This window comes from Rhinichthys klamathensis, unplaced genomic scaffold (assembly GCF_029890125.1).
Source record: "Rhinichthys klamathensis goyatoka isolate OS25496 unplaced genomic scaffold, OSU_Roscu_1.1 h1tg000011l_1, whole genome shotgun sequence".
Lineage (NCBI taxonomy): Eukaryota > Metazoa > Chordata > Actinopteri > Cypriniformes > Leuciscidae > Rhinichthys > Rhinichthys klamathensis.
Window position 1 is genome coordinate 17,323,572 of NW_026606564.1, and position 27,670 is coordinate 17,351,241.

Below are 27,670 nucleotides of genomic sequence, written 5' to 3' on the forward strand. Positions count from 1 at the left end.
TGACAAACAGTATGTAGACTGGACCCAGGTCTCAGATCAATCTCTAACCATCTCAGCTATGTGCCGATTTTTGTTTTCTGTTTGCACATTTGGACTTTTTTTTGAATGTTTCAGTCACCATGTTTCTGCCAGATTTACTGATGAATCATCAAGCAACAGGTAATAATAGATACTGTACTTTTAGGAGATTTTTTCATGTTGTACTCTTCACATATTGTGTCTCTTCAGGGCTAATGCATCTTCGAGACACACCAGAGGAGTCGATACCCCCTCTCCTATCGACTGTAAACTCAAGAGCTGGACGGCCTGGTCACCCTGTAACTCATGTAGCGACAGGATGGTAAAAACATAATTTAGACACTCATACAAACCAACAAATTTGGAAAAGAAAGTCTGTTTTTGTTCATTGTAATGAGGTTAAAATAAATAAAAAATATCTGTCCACTCTAGTGGACTTCATGCATTATAGGATTATTATTATTGCATTATTGATGCATTATTATTTGCTGGGCAACAAACAAGTGTAGCTCTAATGCAAACATAAGCAACATTTTGAGGTGATCTAATTGCGATTGTTACATAGCTGATGTGCATTGAACATAAACATTTAAAATGTGTTTAACATAAATATGTTTGTGATGTTTCACAGTTTCGCTTCCAGTACTTGGAACGGCCGTCTCAGTTTGGTGGTCAGCAGTGTGTTCACAGTCAGTGGGACGAAAGACTATGTCCACAAGAGGACGAGTGCCAACTCCAAGAGGACCACTGTGGGGACATGTTTGCTTGTGGGCCCGCTGGTAAATATTTCTGTCTGCCTTCTTTTCTACACTTTTGTCTGTGTGTATGTTAAAGGGGACCTATTATGCTCCTTTATACAAGATGTCTCGGGTGTCCTCAGAGCCCATTTTTGAGTGGAAGGAAAAACATGCTGTTTTCGTGCATGTATCTTTAAATGCAAATTAGCTTTTGAGTCCCCGCCCCCCTTTCCAGAAGAGGGCGGAGCCTCGGATACTCTGCCAAAAAGCTGAAAAAGCCGGCTTCTACAGCCCGTACTTCATTGTCCCGAAGAAAACCGGTGGGTTACGGCCAATCCTAGACCTGCGCGTGCTGAACCGCTCCCTTCACAGGATGCCGTTCAAGATGCTCACCGCCAAACGCATTTTCGAATGTGTGCGGCCCCAGGATTGGTTTGCAGGGATCGACCTGAAGGACGCCTACTTCCATGTCTCCATTTTCCCTCGACACAGACCGTTCCTACGGTTTGCTTTCGAGAGGCAGGCATACCAGTATCGCTGTACGTCTTGCTCTGCGCCGATTCCAGGCCGTGCTCAAGAATCAACACGTACTAGTCCGATCAGACAATACCGCCACTGTAGCATACATCAACCGTCAAGGTGGTCTACGCTCCCGCCGTATGTCGCAACTCGCCCGCCACCTCCTCATATGGAGTCAGAAGCATCTGAGGTCGCTTCGTGCCATTTCTATCCCCGGAGCCCTGAACTGTGCAGCCGACGAGCTCTCACGGCTTCAGCCCCTCCCGGGAGATTGGCGACTCCATCCCCAGTCGGTTCAGCTGATTTGGGACCAGTTCGGGGACGCACAGATAGATCTGTTTGCCTCTCACGACTCGACCCATTGCGCCCTGTATTATTCCCTGACCGAGGGCACGCTCGGCACAGATGCACTGGCGCACAGCTGGCCGCAGGGCCGCAAATATGCGTTTCCCCCAGTGAGCCTTCTTGCGCAGACCCTGCGCAAGGTCAGGGAGGACGAGGAGCAGGTCATTCTGGTCGCGCCGTACTGGCCCACCCGGACCTGGTTCTCAGAACTTGTACTCCTCGCGACAGCACCTCCTTGGGCGATTCCCCTGAGGAAGGACCTCCTTTCTCAGGGACGGGGCAGGTTTGAGTACCCTACCACCAGCGGTGGTGGCTACCATCACTTCCGCTAGAGCGTCGTCCACGAGACACGTCTACGCGTTGAAGTGGAACCTCTTCGTCAACTGGTGCTCTTCTCACCGAGAAGACCCCCGGAGATGTTTGATCAGTGTCGTGCTTTCCTTTCTTCAAGATGGGTTGGAGCGAAGGCTGTCTCCCTCCACCCTCAAGGTCTATGTTGCCGCTATTGCCGCACACCATGACCCAGTCGAAGGTAAGTCTGTGGGGAAACACGACCTGATCGTCAGGTTCCTGAGAGGAGCGAGGAGACTGAATCCTCCTCGCCCTCCTCTCGTTCCCTCTTGGGACCTCGCTGTGGTTCTAACTGCCCTGCAGAGTGCTCCCTTTGAGCCTTTGCAATCAGTGGAGCTTAAGTTCCTGTCTATGAAGACAGTGCTCCTGGTTGCATTGGCCTCCATCAAGAGGGTAGGGGACCTGCACGCATTCTCCATTGACGAAGCGTGCCTGGAATTCGGGCCGGCCTACTCTCACGTGATCCTGAGACCCCGGCTTGGATATGTGCCCAAGGTTCCTACCACTCCCTTCCGGGACCAGGTGGTGAACCTGCAAGCGCTGCCCCTGGAGGAGGCAGACACAGCCTTGGCACTGCTCTGTCCAGTACGTGCTCTCCGCGCCTAGACAGAACGCAGTGTTTCAGGACCTCAGACCAGCTCTTTGTCTGTTATGGTGGGAAGCTGAAGGGAAAGGCTCTCTCCAAGCAAAGGCTGTCTCACTGGATAGTGGACCCCATTGCTTTGGCATACCAGCAGCAAGGTCAACCGTGCCCCCTTGGTGTGACTGCCCAATCCACCCAGAGTGTGGCGTCCTCTTGGGCTCTAGCGCATGGTGCCTCGCTAACAGACATCTGCAGAGCTGCAGGCTGGGCGACACCCAACACATTCGCCAGATTCTACAATCTCCGAGTGGAGCCAGTGTCCTCTCATGTACTCGCTTCAACCAGCTAGTACTGGACCCACTCAGGTGTCTTCGCTTGCTCGACTCTTCCACTCACATTCCACTCTTCGGACTGGATACGTGCAATATTCTCCTCAGGTGAGCTTCTCCGTAAGCCCTGAGTTCCTCCAGCACTCCTGACGTCGGCGCCAGTGTCAATTGCCTGTGCGTCGGCTAGGTGCCTCCCGTGTGCATGGTCCCTCCTCTGAGCGACCCCCACATGTGTATTTCCACTGTAAGCCTCTCTGAGCATGTGTCTTTCCCTTGGCAAGCCACCTTGCCACCCCTGGGGTTGAAATATTCCACCTTCGGCTGGACACCCTAGTGTTCTCCATATGCATCCCTCCGGGACATATGTGTATTCTCTAAGTCCCCCCCCCCCTCTGGGTTGGCAGTAATTGCATATTCTTCTAAGCTATGGGATATGCTCCCCAGTGTACCTTGGTATTCCTGTGCTAAATAGGAGTCCTTCGTCCGTGCCAGTCTCACGACAGGGATCTCAGATTTACGCAGGGCACTGGAAGAGAGCCAAGAAGGTGGCGTGATTAGACTGGTATCCCCATTCGTCGTCATCCGACGGCACTCGGAGTGACAACGAAAGGGAACGTCTCGGTTACGAATGTAACCCTCGTTCCCTGAGTAGGGAACGGAGAGGTTCGTCTTCCTGCCACTTTCCGCTGTACCGCGGGGATCGCCTGAGCTCAGTCTTGGCTCCTCAGCGAAGAAACATATCTGCATTCTGCCTGGCTTCCTCCTTTTATACCCACGAGGTGGCATTTCTTTGTCATTGGCTCGTTTTGTAAGACTCGAAGTTGATAGGCTTTCTAAGCGAAACCCCATTCGTCGCCATCGACAGAACGCCTCCGTTCCCTACTCAGGGAACGAGGGTTACATCCGTAACCGAGACGTTCTTCATCATGATGTAAGTTTATTATCAGCATGTGTTTTATCAGTGTAAACTTCTGATATATGGTTTTCTGAGTGCACAGAAAGCTGAATGTCATTACTGTCACTAAGTTCTCTCTCACTATCCACATACACACAAGGCTGTCAAAAACACACAAAGTTTATATAAACAGTCGGTTATGTCTGTGAACGTCAACAGCAGGTAAAAGAAATCGCATGTGAATATTAGATCTGTGTATTAAAGTGACAGCAGAGTAATATACAGGACCTACTGCTATAAATGCTGTTAATATGAATCAAACAACAAGAGAAAAACAGAAAATCACTCACTGCTTTTGACTGAATAACTTTAGTAGCTATAATAAGAATACATTTCTTGCTTGAATGCTGCTCTTAAATGCTCTGGCGTGGAGGTAAACATGGCGGACTGTGTACAGCTCACTGATGGGCGGAGCCTATGCAAATGGGGCGGAGTCTGTCAGCGGTTGTGGGCGGGGCCTAAGCATGTGTGACTCACATTGCATAGAAACTGAAAATGGCTTAATCTCAGACATTGTTTATTATTTATGAGTGGGTGGATTTTTAGCATTGTTGGGTGGTTGTGTACACACACTGATTCAACACACGTTCAAACACCATGTAAAAGTGGATTTTGCATAATAGGTCCCCTTCAAATGTGTTGTCTGTGTTCTCACAGGACGTTGTATTGGACAGCCGCTCCGTTGCAATGATGAAATAGACTGTGTAAATCAGAAAGATGAGATTGACTGTGAAGTGTTGAATAAAAGAGAAACCAAGTGTACCGACATGTTGATCATACCAGGAGCAGATAAAGCCACTCGAGGGTAAGAATCAGCAAACCCATGTAGAAATGCATCGGTCTGCACATGAATGAGAGTCAATGATCTCCAATACGGTTTGGTTAACAACATTCTTCAAAATATCTACAGATATTTGGAACCACAAAATAGTATGCGTTTAATGCTAAATATCAGAAAATTACATTTTTGGCAGATAATCTAGCTTTACATTTCACTATATTTTAACAAGTTCAACATGTATCCAAATCCTGAATTATTTTTTGTTTAATTCCCTCAGATATAATGCTTTAACGGGAGATTTTATGAATCATGTTCTGGACCCGAGATACTTTGGAGGTGTTTGTGAATACATCTATAATGGAGAGTGGCGGAAACTCACGTATGATCCTTTCTGTGAACACCTCAGTTATGATGATGCTGAAAAATATTACCGGAAACCATACAACTTCCTCACATATCAGATAATGGTGAGCGCTGATATCTCCGGCTCTTTAATTAGAACTTCATTACTTTCAATGTTTATTATGCTGCACATGATTGTGTGTGAAAATTACGTTTGAACATTCAAGAAATCATATTTTCTGTATGAAAACAAAGGTTAATACAAACCTGTTCCTCACATCTATGCAATGGCTTTAAGAGGCTTACAATACCAATCATGAAGCATTTATGGACTAATATGGACATTTGGATAATTTATACTAAACTTGGCTTTATTAAGCAAAATGCAACCTCTTACAATAAATAATCAGAATGGACACTATTTTGACATATTTATTTAGGGATATTGTAACTGAAAGCAACAAAGACACTCAACTTCTTTCATATGTTATTGTCATATTTTGTGCGTTAAGGCCACCAACTTGGTTCAGACTGCAATTTTCATGTTTTTAAACACTGATTATTCTCTAGATTATTGCTCAACCAATATGGGTTTTTCCAATGACTGATTCTTAAACTAGTAACCCGATTCTTAAATATGTGGTTAGAACAGTTAGGTCAATTTGTGTTTAGTTAGGATGTTGGAGTACATTTTACAATTTTTTACATTTGAGTTTACATTTTTTTTAACATGTCCATTCATTTCCAGAATCTAATCCATGCTCTTTTGTTTGTAGCATAATTCTATTATTAGTAAGTTTTGGGGACACACATAGTGCATAAATGGCATCGTTTGCTGAGAATGACTAACATTTTATGCTACCAAACAAACAATCCTTAAATATTAATGTTAGTGAACACAGATGAACATTTCTGAATTCTTTTTAAAGAATTTGAATTTCACATATTGGGTGCTTCTCAATCAGAAGGCTGTCTCCTATAAGGCCCATGCGGACTCATTCTTCTGTGTAATGCTGAGTAGGACTGGGTGAAGAAGGACACAGCCTAACTAGGATGCAACCTTACGATTGAGACGCATCCGCTGACTGTGCTTTTGTCCTCGCCAGGCACAAGCAACTACTGAGGAAGCCTCAGAATATTTTGAGGATGCTGTCAGCTTTCTCAGAGCAAGCCAGAAAGAAGGATCCTTCAACTTGGGTATAACACTGAGAGTCTCTTTTGTGGAAGTTGGTCTGGAAGGTAGTGACCATCACAAGTTTCTCAGCAACATATCACAATACAATAACAAGGTAAAGCAATACATTTGGATATCTACTCAACTCTCTTTATTGTCACCATGTACTAGTGTTGCCAAGTCTGCTTATTATATACTGCTTTTTTTCTTCTTCAAGAAGTCACTTATATAGGCAGTGGCTGGTTGGGGGGGGGCTTATTTCCAGAAGAACAGTTGCATATTTGGGCTTGTTTGAAGTGTAAGGCTCCAGCTTAAGATTCTCCCAGCCACTAGCTGTATTGTACACTTCGGTCTTGTAATGTCTCTCCTGGCCACTGAGAATGCTGTAGAATTTAAGAGTGCTCTGATTGATTGTGCGTTGATTGTTAACAGCCAATAATAGCTTTACATAGTTGATCGGTCTCTATGATGCAACCCTACAGCAAGCAATTAGAACTGTGTGATTTTATTGGATTTCTATCCTTCACAGCGGTGAGCTTTTGTTCACCCCCTTGCGAAAAAGAAGTTCATTTTATGTATACTTTATGTAGTAAGTATACTAATATCAGTTTACTAGTAGTAAATTGTAAGTGTCCTATTTCAATACTGCATGGGACTAAATTAGCCCACCTAGTAGTATATAAAGTATACATTTAGGTGTACTATAACTGTAATAGTAGTAAACTTTAAGTGCACAACTACGTTTCTCATTTGTACTGCATCTGTACTACAAGTGAACTTATAAGTATACTAGTAGTTTACTATTTTAATACTTGTAGTAAATGTTTTAGTTTATAAAAGTACACTTTTAAAGTATATTCTCAATAAACTAGTTTAGTAGTTTTATACTGCAATTGTTCTTGTAAGCATTCTTTAAGTGAACATAACATCATACTTATAGTTTACTATTCAAATGTTTGTTTGCACTTTTAGTATTCTACTATGTTCTTATTTAGGTTTTAATTTTTTATACTTTAAATACACATTTAACTATACTTTAACTTCCCATTTTGAAATAAATTTATTTTAGTTTCATGCATCCTTTTTATCAACACCTGAATGAGGGTAAGTGTCACTAAAAAAAGGAACATTTTAAAAAAAAGCTGAGAAAATTGCATTTTAATTTATTTATATGTATGTAAAACTATATGAAGAATATATTTAATAGGCTACTCAACCAAAAGATTAAACAACTACAAGCCAAGTACAGTATACTTAGAATACTTTATTAAACTTTAAAGTATTTTGATCAAAAGATTGAGTACATTATAATCCAAAAATACATACACACCTTTCTGTCAGTATTAGTCAAGTATACTTAAGTGCATTTTTAAGTCTGAGAAGTACATAAAAAGTAGACTGAAAGTAAACTTTCTTATTATTTAGTTTAAAAGAAGTTACTAATAACATACTTGAATAAACGTATTTTTCGTAAGGGTATAGATTGATGTGTGGGGAAAAAAAACATTTAATAGTTTTAGCATACGGCTGCAGCAGTCTGAATACTTTCTGAATACACTGTGACCATTTTTATGTTCCATTGATTACCCTGAAAAATGTAAACAATTCAATTCAATTGAATTCACATTTATTTGTGTAGCGCTTTTCACAATACAAAGCAGCTTTACAGAAAATGCATGTGTCTACATTACATTGATGGATTGTAGGCCGATAGAAGATCAGTTAAATACACAGATGCTAAACCATTTAGGGCCTTATAGGTCAGTAGCAATACTTTGTAATTGAGACAGAACTTAATAGGTAACCAGTGTAGAGATGATAAAATTGGTGTTATTTGTATAGCAGCTGCATTTTGGACTTGTTTATTGAGGATGAAGGACAACCAGCTAGTAATGCATTACAGTAATCTAGTCTAGAGAAATATAGCGCATAATATACGATCTAAACCACCTGAATGCCTGTCCCTGAATACCCGTGTAATTTTGTAATCGATCTAAGAGTATTTCATGATCTATAGTGTTGAACGCAGCACTAAGATCAAGTAAAACTAGTATTGAGATACAGCCTTGGTCAGAAGCTAGAAGTAAGTCATTTGTGATTTTAACGAGTGCAGTTTCTGTGCTATGATGTGGCCCAAATCCAGACTGAAATTTTTCATAGATATCATTATTTAGCAAAAAAGAGCACAATTGAGCTGACACGGCTTTTTCTTATATTTAAGACTGAATATTTAAAGATTTGAAAAGGGGTCTGTAATTTGCCAATTCACTTGGATCTAATTGTGATTTCTTTATGAGAGAGAGAGACTTAATAACTGCCAGCTTGAACGATCTTGAAACATAACCTAGAGATAAAGACGAGCTAATAATATTGAGAAGAGACTCTTCTTCTACAGGTAACACTTCTTTCAGTAGTTTAGTGGGTATTGTATCTAATAAACATGTTGTTGGTTTAGATGCAAAGATAAGTTTATTTAGCTCTTCCAGTCCTATAGTTGTAAAGCACTGCAATGGTTCTTGAGGGGCGATAATTGAGGTGAATCATAAAACACTGTCAAAGATTGTACATTTGCTTTCAATTTTCTCATTGAAGAAATTCATAAAGTCATTATTACTAAACTGTAATGGAATAGTTCAGGTGATGTCTGTTTATTTGACCTTGGATTGTTTTGGTTATTTTCTATTAGTTTGCGGAGATGCTCGGCTGCTTTTATAACGGGGAATGCTGTCTTTCCACGCGACTCTAAAGACCTCTTGATGAGTTTGTTTCCACTTATGCTTTTTTACCTTTTTAAATCTGATGGGTGCAACAGTTTCTAACGTACTAGAGAAAATGGTGCAAATACTGCTAGTCATTTCCTCTAGTTCATTTGTGTGTTTGGGTTCACTGAGCGGCTGAGACAGATCAGGCAGGTTATTTGTGAATCTATCGATAATATTTGGGAGAATTGTTCTACCTTGCCGCTAACACAGGACATTAATATTATAAATTATATTAATAATATTAATAAAATTACAAAGAAGGAGTGTAAATCTGTTCAAAATTGGGTAATAAACGAACAATCAAAAGTAATAGAAGATAAAGGAAAAATAGCTACGATCTTTAATTCATTCTTTGTAGACTCAGTACAGTGTCTGGTCAAGAATTTTGGTATAAGACCAAGAGTACTTGAATTGGCAAATACTGACTTCCCTGTTTTCACAATCAAAAATGTCTCGGAATATACAGTGATGAAAACACTCGATTGTTTAAAAGGGTCCAAGTCTAAGGATGTTTTTGATTTTGATGCAAAATTCTTAAAAAATTACAAATTAATACTATGTAAGCCTTTAACTTACCTGATAAATTTGTCAATAACACAATCCTATTTTCCCTCATCCTGGAAGGCTGCAGTAGTGACCCCTATCTTAAAATCCGGTGATAGAACAAACAAATCCAACTATAGGCCCATTAGTATACTCCCAATAGTTTCTAAAATTACAGAAAGGGTCGTTTGTGACCAGTTAGTCTCTCATCTAAATGAAGGTGAATTTACTTTGCACCCGATGCAGTTTGGCTTCCGAAAGCATCACTCGACAGAAACAGCAAATTGTTTTTTTGTGGAACAAATCAAAAGTCAACTTGATAAAGGCGGTGTCGTCGGAGCTGTGTTTTTAGATTTTAAGAAGGCATTTGATACCGTTAATCATAACGTTTTACTTTTGAAACTTTCTAAATTTAATTTATCTGCTAATACCATGACCTGGATGGAATCTTATTTGAATAACAGAAAACAATGCACAAGAGTGGGTGATAAGTGTTCCTCATTTGCTAACTGTATTTCAGGGGTCCCTCAAGGGTCTATTTTAGGACCTCTTTTATTTAGTATATATATAAATGACCTCCCTCAAGCATGTCCGGATGTTAACATCCAAATGTATGCTGATGACATTGTGATTTTTACCCATGCAAGATCTAAAGAATACGTTGCAGCCAAACTGACAGCCTCGATGAATAAGGTATCGGATTGGCTGGCAAATTCATGTTTGACCCTTAATTTAAGTAAAACAGTTTGTATGTATTTTACAGCCAGGATCAATAATTCAGTTAATCCTGATATTTTAATTAACGATGAAGTTATTACATCCGTGACACATGTTAAATATTTGGGCATTATAATTGATGCAAATCTGACTTTCAAAAAACAACTTAGTAAGGTAATCAAGACTGTTAAATTTAATCTGAACAACTTTAAGAGTATCAGACATCATTTGTCACTGTCTGCTGCAAAACTTTTTGTACACACAATGATTTTTCCCCATTTGTCTTACTGCATAACAACCTGGTCACAGGCAGGTGTGACTACGCTCAAGCCCATGTATTCACTTTACAAACCAATTTTAAAAGTATTAGACAAAAAACATAAGGATTATCATCATTGTAATATTTTGAAAAAATATAATCTTCTCAATTTTGAATTTTTTTTATTTTATTCAGACACATGTCTAATGTTTAAAGTTGTTCATGAACTTGCACCCCCTCCTCTTAGAGGATGCATAGTTTTTTCAGGCAGTGGCAGAGCCGGTAGAACTAGAGCATCAACTAGGGGTGATTTGGTGCCGCATTTTAGAAAGTCAACCTTTGGTCAATCCGCCTACTCCGTTAAAGTAGTGGGGAAGTGGAATTCAATACCCACCAACATTAGAAACTCAGGAAGTTTTGCAGTATTTAAAGCTAGCCTCAAAATTTATCTAAAATCAGCACAAGAGTGTCGCCATTAATTGTTGCATTGCATTTTCTATATTCTGTATCTGGTGTATTTATCAAATTATTTTTTTTATCAATTTTAAATTGATGGATAAAATGTCATTTGTAAATTGATGTAGTGCATTTGTTGTTTAGTGGTTGCTTTGTCTTTTGTTATGTTTTGTCTACCTGCCTAGAGACAACAGATGCAAATTAGCTGTTAGCTAACTCTGGTGCAATTGTTTTAAATTGTGCGCTGTCCCTGTCAAATAAAAACAGAAATAAAATAAAACACGATAATCAAGTGTATGATTTCGACGATGAGTGGGTTTAGTGACGTTTTGCTTGACCCAAAAGGAGTTTAGTAAATCTTTAAATGCAGCCCCCAACGCATCAATTGTATCATCTACAGAGAGAGCCCGCACATGCGCTCTTCTGATTGGCTGTGATTTTTGGTTGATTTTGTCAAATTGCTGGAAATCTTAAAGCATCACGTCTGGTTAAGACACGGCGTTAGGCTGTTTAAATTTGCTTTTCAAAGTGCCAATTTCTGCCAAAGGCAAACTCAAGCAAGAGAATTAACGAGCAGCATAAATGCCATACTCTGCCATATGTAAACGCCGCCCATGAACAATAACTCTTTTTGGAAATCAATGTAGGGCCCTGGAGGTCTATAAGCAAAAGCAAGAGATAGTATGGATTTTCATTTTCTTATGAAAGTGTAACATTTAGCACAAGCATTTCAAATTATTTAATCCTGGGTCCTGTTTTCTGAGTAACATTAAGAATATCTCTATAGATTGTAGCAACACTGCCGCTACAGTTAATCAGACGGGGCTCGTGCTTATATCCATTGGCCCTTGCCAATTATGGCCTCCTAATAACCCCCATCCATTGTTTCCTTTTCATGTTCAGGAGATGGGTTTTGTCAGGCTGCTGTCAACAGTGCAAACGGCTCAGTTTAAGATGAGAAGCAGAGACTTGACTCTGGATGAGGACATGCTCTGGGCTCTGGGGGATCTGCCAGATCAGTACAGTTTTGGTGCATATTCCGATTTCTTCAATCAATTTGGTACACACTATGTCACAGAGGGAACCATGGGTGGGGTCGTTGATTATGTTGCTGTTGTGAACAAGAATGCCATGGAAAGAAATGGTAAGTAAATTACATACACAACCCAAATAAAGTATCTAAAATAAATGACTCAACTGTATTTAGCTAACTTTATTCAAGTTAGAAAATCTAATTGGTACTTGTGCCATTTCCCACAAAAAAATTTTGAAATTTCTTTTCACTATTAGAAAAATCTGGGCAAGAGATTGGAGGGTGCATTGGTGGTTCTTTGGGCCTGACATTGAACAAAAAGGTCAAAATTAAAGCAAAAGCAAAATCATGTCAAAAAGATGCAACAATGGATGAGAGTACGTAACTTGGAGTCCCATGCATTTTCTTTTCTTCTTTTGGTTTTATACTTGTTAAAATTCAACACTTATTATTATTTTATTTTCAACAGTTCGTGATCAGTCCAACGGTGCTATTCAGGATGTCTTGGGCTTTGTGAAGGGTGGAGACACAGGCTCCAGCAGTGGAAGTTTGGGTATCAGAGATGCCAAAAGTTATAAGCATTGGGGGAAGAGTCTCAAATATAACCCTGCGCTAATTGAGTTTGAGGTGCATTGGCCTTACTAACTTAACCTGCTCTTCGCAGGTCGGTCAAAAAGTACAGATTTTTTTTTATTAAACGATTGTACTATATTTTAGTTTGATAAAGTTTTTATTTAATATTTTGTATTTTTAGTGGATTTTTTATACTAAATTAGTATTAATACTGTATTTATAATCCATTTATTCACTTTTTGAGTATAGACCTGACAATTAAATGTCCAACTTAAACTGTCATAAATCTTGAATGGTTTTTAGAGCGACAGACTGAAGTTTGATCTCTTTTCAAAGACGACACTTGGCAGATTATTGCTGAAGTGAAAAAAGTTTTAAAAAGTGAACTTTACGTGTATTGTTATGGAAAATGCACAAAAATACACTTTACATTTTTTAAATGAAATATATATTTTCAAAATCACGTTTTACTCTAAAGCTGCAAGAAAATCAAAGCTAAATATAAAATCGAAACAAGTTGTGTTCCACATTTGAGCTTGATATCTCAAAAAATGAGCTTTCAGTAAGATTTTGTTTGGCCACAGTATCAAAAGTTTCCACAAGATGAAATTCGTCTCCCATTCATTTCCAATGAAATTTCCAAATTTTTCGGTCAAAAATGACAGAAGAGCACCAGAGGATACTTAGCTGTTTCAAACTTAAGTTTCATCAACTCTGGCCCTTGAGGTCCACTTTTCTGCAGAGTTTAGTGTAATTTAAATGTAACTTGACGGTAAGCTATAAATATATGCTTTAGGTAAATAATTTTCCGTCATGTTCTAGGAAATTTGATTAGGAAGGAATACAAATGCAGGGTTAAAAACAACACAATTTTGGTCATTTGGCAACCCAGCGCTGGGTTGAAAAGGGACAAACACAGCACTTGGTTGTTTTAACCCTGGGTTAAATGTAGTTTGACTCAACATGCTGAATTGGTTTTTTTAACAATTCAAACAGTTTTAAAAAAAATGTCTAAAACAAACTCTAAATAGGTTGTAAATGAAAATCACTCTAATACTCACAGAATGACTACAGGAACACAGGCAACAGGAATAATCAAAAGGTGAAAAATATTATTGACAGACAAAATAAATAAAGGCAACAGTTTTAAATGAGAAAAAGTGCAGAAAACAATGGCAACTTAACAGTTAAACAGCTTATACAGGTAGACAAAATTGCTTTATAAAATATTAATATTGAATAACTTACATTTAAAAAAAAAATTCAAAAGTTATTTAGTGTTTCTTCTATCATTGAAAATAATACCACTAACCAATGAAACCATCCGACTGAGTGCTGAAGAAACACACAGACTGAGAACCTAAATGTCAGGAATAAAATAAAATATTATTGATTATTAACCCTTTGAGCGCCAAAGTCGCAAAATTGCGACAAGACGTCATACTTAATAAAACAGGCTGTAGCTCCTAATATGGTGTAATATCTATCTTTTTCTCCCTACCACTAGATGGCAGACATGTAATACTTCGATTCAAGATCAAAATGACGGGTTTTTTTGAGAAATGAAGAAGTGTATCAGGACTGGATCAAACACTTTGATGAGCCTGTTGGTTATCTAGGAGAGAAAGATTTTACCAGTGCTGCACCCTTAGACTTTCTGTCCCTTTTTCTGACTGATGACTTCTGGAACCTCATTACAAATGAAACCAATAGATATGCTCATCAGTTTCTAAACTCCCAGCAGCTGAAACCCAATTCCAGATTTCATAATTGGTATGTGTCTGTCTCAGAGATGAAGGCCTTCCTAGCACTGCATTTGTGTATGGGGCTGGTAGAGAAGGCAGAAATTGAGGATTACTGGGCAGAATTTTGGCCAACTTACAAACCTGGGTTTGGCAAAGTAATGTCTAGGAACAGATTTGAGATCATTCTGTCTTTCCTTCATTTCACAAACAACAGTGAGTATGTGGGGAGGGGTCAGCCAGGTCATGACAGGCTGTTCAAGGTGCGTCCAGTAATTGAGCTGATAATTCCGCTTTTCTCCGCAGTTTATGGTCCACTCAAGGAGCTTTCTCTTGATGAAATGACCATAGCATTCAAGGGAAAGTCCACCTTGAAACAATACAACCCTAAAAAACCTGACAAGTATGGCTACAAGGTGTATGTTTTGAGTGAGGCCAGCTCAGGTTATGTTTTGCAGTGGTCCATGTACACTGGCCAAAATGCTAATGCTGATGCTGATGCTGATTTAGGTGCCACCCATCTAATTGTTCGTCTGCTGATGGCCCAATACACAGGGAAAGGGCATGAGGTTTACATGGATAGTTACTACATATCACCAGCCATAGCAAATGAGCTGGCACATAATGACACTGGTATGTGTGGGACAGTGAACTGCAAAAGGCGTGGTATGCCGAGGTGTCTGAGACAAACTGAGTTGCCTTTGAGGAAAGGAGATGACCCAGTGTTCATGAGAAATGGCAAACTGTTAGCTTGTGCATGGCATGACACAAAGCGTCTCACTATGCTCTCGTCTCTTCATGGGAACTCATGTGTTCGGAAACGTATCAGGTCAAAGCAAAGCGACACAGGTTTTCGTGAGATAAACAGACCTGTGTGCGTTGACAGGTACAACACCTCCATGGGAGGAGTAGACACCTCTGATCAGAGGATGAAAACCTACCTCTTTCCACACCGTTCAAGAAAATGGTACAATCGCATCTTCAATGCGATTCTGAGCATCAGTGTAGTGAACTCCCATATAATTTACTCCAAGTGTGCACCTGGTCCGCACAAGCCACTGAAGGCCTTCGTCCAGGACATTATTACTGCTTTGCTTGAGGGCTATTCCAAGAGGGAAAGCAAAAAACCAGGAAGGCCTTCAGTGGAGGGGGGGGGGAAATGCCACAGAGGCTCCCTGAGCGCCACTGGCTCCGCGTTGCAGATGATCGGCCAGATTGTGTCGTTTGTTCTGATCGCACACGCTCTAAGGGCCGCCGGCAGACAAAGTACAGGTGCAGTCAGTGTGGTGTAGGTCTTTGCGCTGTGCCATGCAATGAGAGGTACCATACTCTCAAAAACTATAAACTGTGTCACCTAGATACCTGATTTAGCAGATAGCTGGTCAACTGATCAAAAAATAGGCACATGCATTTTACTGCTACTGTTCACATGTGTTTTACTAAAGTATTGTAATATAGTAATAATTTAGTACTTTCTCCTATTTTATTGTTGGTTTCCTCTTTTCCGATCATTTGGAATGAGGATTTAAAAAAAAAGCAAAAAAAAGCATGTAAATAAATTCCAAAATCAATTCAATATCTACTATTTCCTGAATATTACTGATGAACTGATCAAAAAGTAGGCTACTGTTCACATGCGTTTTACTACTATATAGTATAGTAATAATTTAGTACTTTCTCCTGTTATTGTTGGTTTCCTCTTTTCTCATCATTTGGAATGAGGATAAAAAATAAAAAATGTAAAAAAACATGCAAATAAGTTCAAACATCAGTTCAATATCTAGTATTTTCTGAATATTATGAAATTCAAGAGGGCCGCCCCCTGATGATGTCATAATATGCAAATTAGATGAGTATATTTACACCCCACATAAACTTTCAGTCATCCCCAACATTTTTCTAATTCACAGTAGATCTCTATCTTTAATCCCTTTCAAGCCACAAGCTTTTGAAATTTTGATGTCAAAATCCACCATTTTTTTCAAAAAAACCTTGGCGCCTAAAGGGTTAAAGCAAATCGACAGGATTTTACTCTCTCCATTTAATGCCTGGTACACATTGTATGATTTTGGGCTGTCCCAGATGAAAGATGACCAATCGTGGAGATTTCTATGGTCGTGGCTCCTAAACTCTGGCCCTACGTCCCACAGTGAGAGAGGTTCAAAGACGGCCGTTCTCACGGTCTTGCAACCAAAGATAGTCTGCGATAATTTTCTGACAGTTATAAACTCAGCATGATCATCTCACAGTGTGTTTGCTTCTATGACCTGCGTCTACTGACTAGCCAATACAAATGCAGCATGAAATGGCGTATTGATCAACACGACATGCCGCTAAAAATTAAACGTACTTACCTCAAGCTGCAGAATTGTCATGCCAAGTTGTCCTCTTTTCCCAAGCTATGACCACGTCCATATTCTCCTCTTTTGCTTCCTCTTTTTTTCATCTCATTTTGAAAATCGCACCAGAACTGAATGTGGACGTGGGCACCCTATGATCTGCGCTGCAAGAAGCTCGTCAGCTTTGGTTAAAAGCATTATTGTAATGTGTGAACACACTGGCAATGCGAGTTGCTTGTTATTTTTATGTTTTAGTCAAAAAGTTAGAAGTGTATCTGTCGCATTAACCGCTCAATCGCCATTTTGAGTTCTTTGCACGCACATGCTTAATGTGTGACACGATGCAGTACATGTGAAACGGTGTATGATAAATTACGTTATTAATGTTCTAAACGCAGCAGTAGTTTATGTATTTCTCTTGTGTGTATTTGAGCGACACATTATTTCCGTACGTTTGCTCTTTCCACTTTGTTAATGGCAGACCCGCTGAAGATCATCCCTTTAATATTTGCCCACTTCTTAATGATAAACATGTTACAGCCACTGTAATTTCTTGAACAATAACATGTGGACATCAAAACACGCAGACTCATGAGGGTTTAAACTTTAATTTTGAAATCGCGATGAATGAACAGTTTGCATATTTAGAAACATATTGATGGATCCTCCTGTGTTGGCGTATGTTTATAGATAATTTACGTTACAAATCTGGTGAAATGGCGCACATTGAGAAAGACCCGTCCACTCCGAGTCACAACAAAAATGATGGATATATTGAATAAATGTTCTCATAAGATGTCAGGCCACTTCTTCATTACATCCCCCACTGTGTTATACACCACGTTTAATACTATGTTTAATAGTGTTTTGTGCGTGCTCCCATAACATGGCTTCTTCCCCACCGGCTAGCGAAGCATAAGTCTAACACATTAAAAGAAAGTATTTCATTGTATTTACTTACGCGTTGCAAAATAAGCGTTTTTAATCACTCCGGTCAAGCGCTATTCCAGCTTCTTTAGTCTCTGTTCACCAGTCAATGCTTGAGTGATTTGTGTGAGAAAACACAACCCTCCAGTTAAAAAAAGTATCAAAGTTGAAACTCTCTAAACGCTCTTATTAGTTTTCTTCTATTTTCCGGACATATTCCTTTAATTAGCACCACTAACACCGATAGGAAAAGAGGTATGGACACAGAAATTGCGTGACATGCATGCTGTCCTTCCTTCCTAACCCAGCACCATTGGGTTACTCATTATGAACGATTATCAACCCAAATTTTGATCTCTGTCAAAATTCTATGTTTGAAATGTTCAATTTAAGCAATATACTATTTATAGTTATTTCTTCTCTATTTCTGGTCATTGTGGTCCTGTCATAGATTGCACCGATATACGAGTTGGTCCGCTTAAGCACATCAGCCGAGCAGCTGCGCACGAAGTTGCCCCACCTGAAGATGGCGTGGGAAGAGTATATGGAGAACTTCAACCCATGTCACTGTGCCCCCTGCATGAATAATGGCGTCCCCATGCTCTCCAGGACAGCGTGCAGTTGTATATGTAAAAGTGGATACAGAGGTAATGCCTGTGAGGAGACTGAAAGAAAAGGTAATGTACTTTGCCAAAGTATAACTCTTTTTTTTTACAAATGTATGTGGTTTGAGTCCTGGCAGTGTGTCAGAAGAGGCGAACCTCTATTCGAAATAAAAATAACTGCTGCGTCTGAAACCTGAAAAATGGTGCCTTCACAGTTTAGTTCCAACATACACACCTGTAGTTTTCACATAAGCCTGAAGAGCTGGATAAGGTGTGTTAAATATGGGTTGAAGCTAAACTCTGCAGGGCTGTGGCTTAAGCTTTCAGACGCAGCCAACATCTAAAGCAGTGCTTCTGAACCCTGTTACTGGAAGCCCCTGCCACTGCTCTGAGACAAGAAGGTTGAGGATCCAAACGCAGTATTTATTGAACAGGGTAGTCCAAAGACATAATCCAAATCCAGGCAAGGGTCATACACAAACAAGCAATCCTAACAATAACAGAAAAGGACTGAGGCAAGGAAAGAAATCCAAGAGAACAGGCAGAAAATCAAGGAAACCAGGACACAAACACACTCATAATTGCAGTACTAACACTAAACAAGGCTTCGCAGATAATGAATGAGAAATCCAGGCTTATATGAGGTGAGCTAAACAGGCAGTGAGTTATGGGAGATGTAGTTCGTGAGGGAATGACAATAGTCTGATAGTCTTCAACAAATTGAAGAGAGACATACAGTAGTCCAGGGGTTCTCAACTGCAGAGGTTTGCTCCAATCTTGATCAAACTCACCTGCCTGCAACTTTCTGGTAACGCTGGCTACACAATTTAAGCCCGATTTTGAGCCCAATTCGATCTGACCACTTCGAGGCTTGTCTTTCTGGTAAGGCTGGCTACACACTTGGAGATTTTAAGCCCGATTTGCACAGGGCTTAAACGCGATCTGACCAATTCCAGGCTTGTCGCAAATGACTTTTTGTCCAAAAATCCTCAATCGTTTGGTGTCATTATGATTATTTTACTGCTCCGGATGGCTTCGGAGCCCGCACTATCCCAAATCGAACATGTATGATATTAATGACTCTTGATCTGGTGCCTCTGACGTATGATCAGGGCCGGCGCTCCGCACACGCACATCACGCGCTGCGCGTAGGGCACCAAGTGCTTGGGGGGGCACCAAAAAATCTGGGTCGTGAAAAATCATCACAATAGGCTACTAGTATAAATAACAAATAAAATATGTCTAAAGCATGTTAATATACAAAAGCAATACAAAAGTAATATAGGCCTAGACCAAATTAGTCGAGAAAAAGGTGAATCTCATTTTTCGTCTCCCTCTGGTGCCCCCCCCCTTCCCCACCTCCCAGTGGTCTGTTCGATTATGCCTCAATCAATGTCAAATTTGGCAGACACCGACCTCAGACATGGCCTCGGAAAGGCACCAAGAGTCGGGGGCGGAAAAAGGAAAAAGAAGAGACAGCGGGATGATACTCGCGCGTCGCTTTGCAGGTAAGACAATGTTTTAAATAAAAATGTTAGTTTTGTAGCGCGGGCGCCCTTGCGTCGTGTATGCATGTCCAGGGGGGCGTCGCCAGTAGTGCAAATGAAATGATCCGTGGCTTTTTTAGCCCTGCATGTTGAATCTTTTATTTTAACGGGGGTCCGGGGCTTTCTCCCCCAGACATTTTTTAAACTTGGGCTGTTTAAGATGCAGTTAGTTTGTTTGAGAAGAAAAGGAAGACCGCTTAGATACGTTTTTTCGTTGTTGTTTTATGCGGATAATGCGTTCATTTTCAAGAGGTTCATAGGCCAAGGCCCAAGGGCGACATCTGTTGGTGAAACTGCAATTAGAAAAAAAAAAAACCCCACAATCTCAGTGTTTGTATATTTTCATATTCACAGAGTTGTCAAATTATTAGGGCTGGGAAAAGATTAATCGCATACAAAATAAAAGTTTGTGTCTACATGATATGTGTGTATACTGTGTATAATTATTTTGTATATATAAATACACACACATATGCACGTATATGTTTAAGAAATATTTGCATGTATATACTGTATATATTTATATATAATTTATATTATATATAAATTTAAATATTTTATATATAAATAACAAATATTTCTTAAATACATACATGCAAATGTGTATTTATATACACTACCGTTCAAAAGTTTGGGGTCAGTGAGAATTTTAATTTTATTTTTTGGAGGAAAGAAATCAATACTTTTATTTATCAAGGAATAGTTAATTTGATTGAAAGTGACAGTAAAGACATTTATAATGTTACAAAAGTCTTTTGAACTTCCTATTCATCAAAGAATCCTAAAAAAAAAAAAAAAAACTGTACAACTGACAGACCAACAACTGTTTCAACATTTGATAATAATAATAAATGTTTCTTGAGCATCAAATCCTCATATTATACTGATTTGTGAAGGATCATTTGACACTGAAGACACTGACACTGGTGATGCTGAAAATTCAGCTTTGATCACAGGAATAAATTACACTTTACTATATATTCACACAGAAAACAGCTGATTTACACTGGAATAATATTTAATACTATAACTGATTTTTGTTGTATTTTTAATCAAATAAGCGCAGCCATGGTTAGCAGAAGATAATTCTTTTAAAAGTATTTAAAATCGTACCGACCCCAAACTTTTGAACGGTAGTGTATATACAAAATAATTATACACAGTACACACACATATATCATTCATGTAGACACAAACTTTTATTTTGGATGCGATTAATCGCGATTAATCTTTTCCCAGCCCTACAAATTATGTACAGAATTATTATATTGTGCTTCATCAGACTAAGAAATTCTGAATGGTTGTTATTCCTTGGGTGGGTGAGGGGGTGAGTGGGGTGGGGGGGCACCACCAAGCATTTGTGCTTAGGGCACCCAAATGGCTAGCGCCGGCCCTACGTATGATAGCCAAGGAGAGCGAGCGAGCTTCACCAACCAGATGTTGCGAGCTTCTATAGACAAAACTTGGCTGCCACAAACACGCCACGAAAGTGTAGTATTGAAAGAGAAGATCACACACATCCTTTTTTCCTCCGTTGTTTAACAAAACTCACGCCAGGAGAACCAGCTGACGACGTCGATATTCCTCCTGTACGAAATCAAATCTGATCATTTAATAAATGTAAATTAAATTTAAAATGTTCGGGCACCAGACAAGTCAAAACTTGTCAAGTTAAAAAAATATATGTAATGATGTTCAGTTTCCCAGAAAATAGCTCAAACCATGCACCGATACACAAAATGAATGCCTTCCAATACCCACAATAACATAGAATAGGGGCTTAAATGACACACATTCACATTGAAGGGTTAGAGTCAAAAATTGTTATTTAGGAAAATATTTTTCACACAAAAAACATACACAAAGTTCAATTTTCACACAGATTTTTTCTTTTCTTTGCCTCACATGACAAATGTCAAAAGAATTAATGAAAACAAACAGTAAGGAGATTGCTGTCCAAGTTCAGTTCAAGTAGATTTCACCGAATAAAGTAGATTACATCCTCCAGTCTCCATGAGATCGCGTCTCACTGTGGAAATGTTACTACAATCGACAGGTGTGTGGTCTCAGACATAACTCCCCTTATGTCTGTTGCCTCCCACAGTTTTAAAATCTTCTATTGTGTCCCAGGCCTAATCCTAAAGACTTTGATTATTTTTCAGGTGTGTTTAATCTTTAATCTGCAGAAAAGTGGACTTGTTGAAAGTGTAAAGTTGAGAATCCCTGCAGTAGAGGGTGATGTAACTTCTGTGAATACAACAAATGACAATATAGCTGTTGTAGGGCTGCATGATTAACTGCAGTTAACATGAAATCGAGCTTAAACCATTTTGGCTTAGTGCGATTATGAAATGGCAAAGGCTGTGATAATGTTTTCTGTGCAGCTTGTCAGTGAAGTACGGCTCAGTGATCAGTAGTAAACGCTGCTTCATCTGAAAGCATGAGTTTGAGTCGCTTATAACGTCCTTTTGAAAAATCAACACGCGTCAAACATCTTTCCAAACATGAGAAGCATTTCTGAACCTCTTGTCCAACACAAGACAACATTTAATAACATGCTTTTACTCCAAACTCACTTCATAACGACAGCTGAGCTCATCCTTCTGGGAGATGATGTGCTTCTTACACAGAATAAGGCAGTTGTGTGTTTATTAGTCATGTTTAATCAATCAAAGCGTTTCAATCTTCTGTTCATTCAGCTACAGATAGTATGATGCCCATAGGGATTTCCTGGAATGAATCGTGCAGCCCTTATCAGTTGTGAGGGTCCAAGTTATGCTCAACCATAATGCAAAGTTACTCTATTACAGTGTTTCTCAGCTCTGGTCCTGGATCTGCCCTAAAAAACATTTAAGGAAACTTATGGCTGTTTTGTAGGTGGAAGTGATGTGCCCATTTACATGTGAATGATTTTAGGATGATTTGTGATTTATAAAAATGCACTTAGAAACATTTGTTTCATGTATATTAACAAAAATACATGGTAAAAAATCATAATGTGTTGAAGCAATCTTCCCCAGTGAAGCCCTGGTTTACTTTGATTTTAGAAGAGCTCATAATTTGTTGAAAGCAAATAATAACGTTTCTGCCCAGTGATGTAGTTCTTCAGCGATGTTTAGCCGTATATAGTCTGCCAAATTCAAGTAAAAAGTAGAAGTAAAAGTGGGATCGGGACATTAGCGCTTTGGGTATGAGAAAAGCACATAATACATAGTGTATTATTATTATTATTATTATTATTATGACTAATCAGACTCGACCTTGGGTTTCCCAGTGTTTCCTAACTCTGTGCTTCCAGGAACAGGGTTGGGAAACACTGTGGTTCACATTTATAAAATATGCATTTGCACAGATTTGAACTGTAATTGAATCCTAACCAACGTTTATATATATCATTTTTTTGACGTGGAAAAGTGCGTCAGGATCTAAGCAGATGTACAGACATTTCCTTGTGGCAGAGAGACGAAGAACTGCAGGTATTTGGAAATCTGAGCAATTTTTACCGCTGGCCGTTCTTAAGTAAAGTGTTTAGAAGTTGACTGATGCTCTTTTATAACTTAATGACATTTATTAGGCAGCGTTTACAAGGCGGAGATCTATAAACCATTCAGCATTTGCGATTTATAACTTCACATCCGAAAGAGATTTTTTTTTTTTTTTTTGCGTATGTTCGTTCTCTGAATCGTACTGTACATTTAAGAAATTATGTTAATATCAATGTAGGACAGTTTCTTTGCCACATCTTATAAATGAGGCGTGTTCCAATAGCCACGCTTGTGGTCTTTGCACTTGACTACTTGTCTATTTACATGTCTACTTGATATTCACTACTTTGCACTTTAAAAAAAACATCTTAATGTCTGTTCAGTAGTTACTTTGCAACACAACTAATTGAATTGTGGTTTATCTAATTAAGTGGTAAAAAGCAGTTACACATACTCATCTCTGTACCAATAAAATTTGTAACACTTTATGTTTTACAAACCAATTATATGTAATCTAGCTAATTTGACTTGCACTGTAAGGTTTTCTTGTGCACTTTCTGTCATTCGCACACACTCTCGAGTGGCCAAGAACGCAAGTGTTGGGACAGGCCCACTGCACTACACACTTGAAATGCCTTTCACATTGGTTTTATTGGTGTATATGATCTGTCCCACCTGAGCACGATGTTCACAGAGCACACACTCCCTCTGACAGGTCCCACACATGGAGTCTGGAGCTGCTGGAGCCCCTGGTCCCCGTGTGTGTCGGGAGCAAAGACACGGACACGAGAGTGCAACAATCCCCCGCCTAAAGACGGTGGTCTGGCTTGTCAAGGAAGCAGTAATCAGAAGAGAAGTTGTTAAGAATCTGACAGTTTTCTTACACAATACCACTTCTGTCTGCATAAAAGATGGAGTCTGCCATTGATGTTCATTTTGGTTGCAAGACAAGCACTAATTTGAATGACTAATTTGGATTTACCTTTAATTTTTAGTTCAAAAATGTTACTTTTTTTGTCAGATGAATGATTTTGAGTGCCGGCTTGTGGCCCATCATGTTCCCCTTTCTCCTCTTCTATTGTTTATCACTATACTGTCCTATCAACATAAGGCAGACAACTTTTTTTTTTTTTTTATTGTTACATTTTAGGGAAAAGTTGACCTAAAAATGGTATGGGATCAGTTGTAATAAGGTTTGTGAGAAGTGTTTATGAGATTTGAAAGCAAGATATATATATATATATATCTTGCTTTCAAATCTCATAAACACTTCTCACAAACCTTATTTTTTTTCATCTTGCATTTCAAAATTTCGATAATGATCAAATTCAAACATACAAAGAACACAAATGACATCAGTTAAATTTGACTAAAACATCATGTCTGTGTTTAATGTTTCATGAATGTAGGAAACATAATAAATTCAGTCGAATGTGTCCAAACCTCTGACTCGTATGTTGGTTATTTATCATTCAGTTATAATATATTATTCATATTATTATCTTAAAATTAGAAACAACAGACCAGAATATTCGCTAGTAGCAACCACAGTAAGATCATTCTGATGGCATGTACACTTGGCTATTCATACTGTATATGCAGAGAAAGCCACAAAATACATATTTCATGTATGCAGGTATGCTTTAATTTTGTGTACAGTCCTTCGTGTTGTGTTTGTTCCATTTTGTGTTATGTTAGCTTTATAGTAAGCAGGTTAACTCAATGTGCGTTCATATATAAAATATCTCGCTCAGTTCAGAGGTTGTCTCGTGGCTCAACAAGCCATCGAATGGTACTATATGCAGAGAAAGTCACAAAATACATGTTTGCAACTTATATTTCACAATTATGCAGAAAATAAAAACAGTGCTGAACAGCAAGAGGGTTGAAGTTTCTTTATTCAGTCCATCAACACACGCAACCCTGGACCGTTACACTGGCTAATTTCAATGTGCGCAAGTGTGAATACTTATGTGCATGAGATTTTTTCATTTTTAATTTGCAAAGATTTCAAACAACTTCTTTCGCATTGTAATTATGGGGTATTGTTTGTAGAATTTAGAGGAAAATAATGATTTTACTCTGGAATAAGGTTGTAACATAACAAAATGTGGCAAAAGTGAAGCGCTGTGAATACTTTCCAGATGCACTAGACCAGCAAAAGTGCTTCACAAAATGTAAAGTACCACTTTTTTGTGTGTTTTTGTATTAACATTAATCTCTTAACACTAAATTTCCCCCAAAGCAAAACATCTGAAAAATTACAATAATGAGAATATACTTAATTGTCATGACAAAACTCACAATTTTGGGGAATAATACAGACATATTTTCATGTTTCACACATATAGAGAATATCAGTGAAAGAATGACTTTTTTCAAGCAATTATTACAGCTCTGGTCAAAGGAATTGATTTATTGACGTAGGCTCACCATATTCGGCAGAAAGGAATGTTTTTACAACAATGTGTAAGTAATTGTTTTTATGTTAAGTCTTTTTAATACTATGGATCCTTTTCACAGACTGTGATAACGCCTTTCCACTTATCAACATTGCAAATGTTATTTTTGCTTTAAAAAAAATGTAATACACATTTATAATGCTGTATTGTGTTATATTACCTTGGCAGTAAATGAAAACGAAAATGCTGCGAATGCTGTAATCAGTAAAAGCATGGAAACACTACCACAGATTTTTTTTTCATTCTTTTGCTATTAAAGCAAATACAAAAATGATATTTGCTGTCATCTCCTGTTCAGCACTATAGACGTTTACCCAACTATCCGCTTCTGATAACCCTGGAAATGTAAAACGATCTCATTGTGTGTGAACTCGAGAGATAGAGAGATACAGATGTTAGAGGCAGACGGCTGACTCCTCCTGGGACCCGAGGCACGCTGCTCCTCCGTTCTGCGGGGCTGGATTGTCACACTGGCGGGTGCGGAGCTGGCTCCTCCTTGAGCAGGCGGACCATGAAGACCAGCAGCTCCAGCTGCCGTCCACTGCAGATGCTGTGCGTGTGCGGATAACAGGACACATGCATGAGTTAGGTGTGTGTGTGTGTGTGTTTTCAGTTAGCACAGCTTTAGTCCTCCAAAGTCACTTACAAATGAAAAAAAATAAATAAATAACATGCAATTTGTCATAAGAGCCAACAATATTCATATTACGCAATGCCAAGTTTACACTAAACTAGCTTAATACGCAAACTATAGAGCAGAGGTGAAATGCAGAAGAGAAATAGAAGACAAATTGTTCTCTTTTTTGCATATATATTCTGTTATGTAAGAGTCTATATTCATTTTTAATCTGTTAAAAACAATGTTTAATATTTTTAAAACGTAGTAGCTGCAGAGATGCAATGACTTTATCAATCAGCGGCTCTTTTATTTAGAAGGCTGGACTTACTCTGCTATATTGTGTGTTGCACTTTCTCCCATTCATTGTAATATGAGTGTATCGGTTTTGTATATCTAAAGACTTTGATAGTAACTCTATTGCACACGGTGCCTGAAACACCAATTTTAACATGGCCTCTAGTACCTTTTCTCTTAAATTTGATATAGTGGTCAGTTGACTGTCACTATCAAATGCTAATAAAGTACTTTAAAAACTGAATTTGAATATATTTTTGAGTACAATTTCTATTAAGGAAAACGTCATACTCTGGCATTAATACAAGCCCAATCAGAACCTCTAAATCACAAATGAACAAATGGGAAAGTTCTTGAAACGAATGGGCCTCCACATCAAGTGCAGCGTTTGAGACAGGGCCAAAGCTTAGCTTTCTTATAGATAGACAAACCTTTTCGTTGGGTGATCTCACAGCTCACTCCTCTGAAACCAGCTGGACAAATACAAATACACCTGGTGCCTGTCGAGAGAAACAGTTATTACACATCTCATACGGATCAAAGGAACTACATACATATGTAATATTTAGAATATTTACAAATTATGTGAAAACAATAATTACCTCTCATTACCTCTCAATTGTGTTTCAATAATTCAACAATCCAGAGTCAGTTTTTGCATTTGTATTCCTCGTTACCACAACAAGACATATTCTGTCATAGTTGTTTCCCATAACACATTCGAGCCCGTTCTCATCCCAAGGCGTAATATACTGACTCTTTTTCCAAAGCGTCTATATCCAACGCACATGGCACCCTTTAGCGTCAGTATGAGACGCAGATATATGGCGCCTCCTAGTGGTCTAACCCTAACACTACCCCAGACCTAAACCTACCCAAAACCGAAGCGTGTTATATTGACGCTAAAGGGTGCCATATGCGTTGGATATAGACGCTTTGGCAAAAGAGTCAAAATATTACGCTTTGGGATGAGAATGCGTTGCACATTCTTGTGTGTAGAACTACTACTGTAGAAATAAATTGGAAGTGCTCCAAACTAGCACATATGAGACTGTAATGTCCTGCACGCTTCAGCATACTGACTTCATTCCCCGTCGAAACGAGTGTGACGCTTATTTCAAGTCTATACACCGGCCGAAAGGCTCAGACCTCGAGCCGCGAGGCGTTACAGAA

The 27,670-nt window shown here is 39.0% G+C and overlaps 2 protein-coding genes across 2 annotated transcripts in view; one reads left to right on the forward strand and one right to left on the reverse strand.

Moving 5' to 3' along the window:
• The first annotated feature begins 34 nt into the window (after positions 1 to 34).
• c8a (complement component 8, alpha polypeptide) lies at positions 35 to 24,024 on the forward strand. The gene is made up of 11 exons (XM_056265825.1): positions 35 to 159; positions 229 to 340; positions 650 to 797; positions 4,495 to 4,642; positions 4,896 to 5,085; positions 6,067 to 6,249; positions 11,775 to 12,015; positions 12,162 to 12,281; positions 12,374 to 12,531; positions 17,937 to 18,162; positions 23,838 to 24,024. The coding sequence occupies exons 1-11, from the start codon at positions 59 to 61 to the stop codon at positions 23,984 to 23,986; spliced, it is 1,776 nt and encodes a 591-aa protein (XP_056121800.1). The 5' UTR covers positions 35 to 58; the 3' UTR covers positions 23,987 to 24,024.
• Positions 24,025 to 25,978: 1,954 nt separating this feature from the next.
• Positions 25,979 to 27,670, reverse strand: part of c8b (complement component 8, beta polypeptide) — a 97,649-nt gene continuing 95,957 nt past the window's right edge. Inside the window, 2 exon segments of the mRNA XM_056265837.1 lie at positions 25,979 to 26,134; positions 26,929 to 26,997. Coding sequence (XP_056121812.1) covers positions 25,980 to 26,134; positions 26,929 to 26,997 — 224 coding nt within the window. The 3' untranslated portion in view covers position 25,979.

Coding starts and splice junctions, on each gene's coding strand:
- c8a (XM_056265825.1), top strand. CDS start 59: ATGTGCCGATTTTTGTTTTCTGTTTGCACATTTGGACTTTTTTTTGAA. Junction 5,086..6,066: donor TCCTCACATATCAGATAATG/GTGAGCGCTGAT, acceptor TGTCCTCGCCAG/GCACAAGCAACTACTGAGGA. Junction 6,250..11,774: donor TATCACAATACAATAACAAG/GTAAAGCAATAC, acceptor TTTCATGTTCAG/GAGATGGGTTTTGTCAGGCT.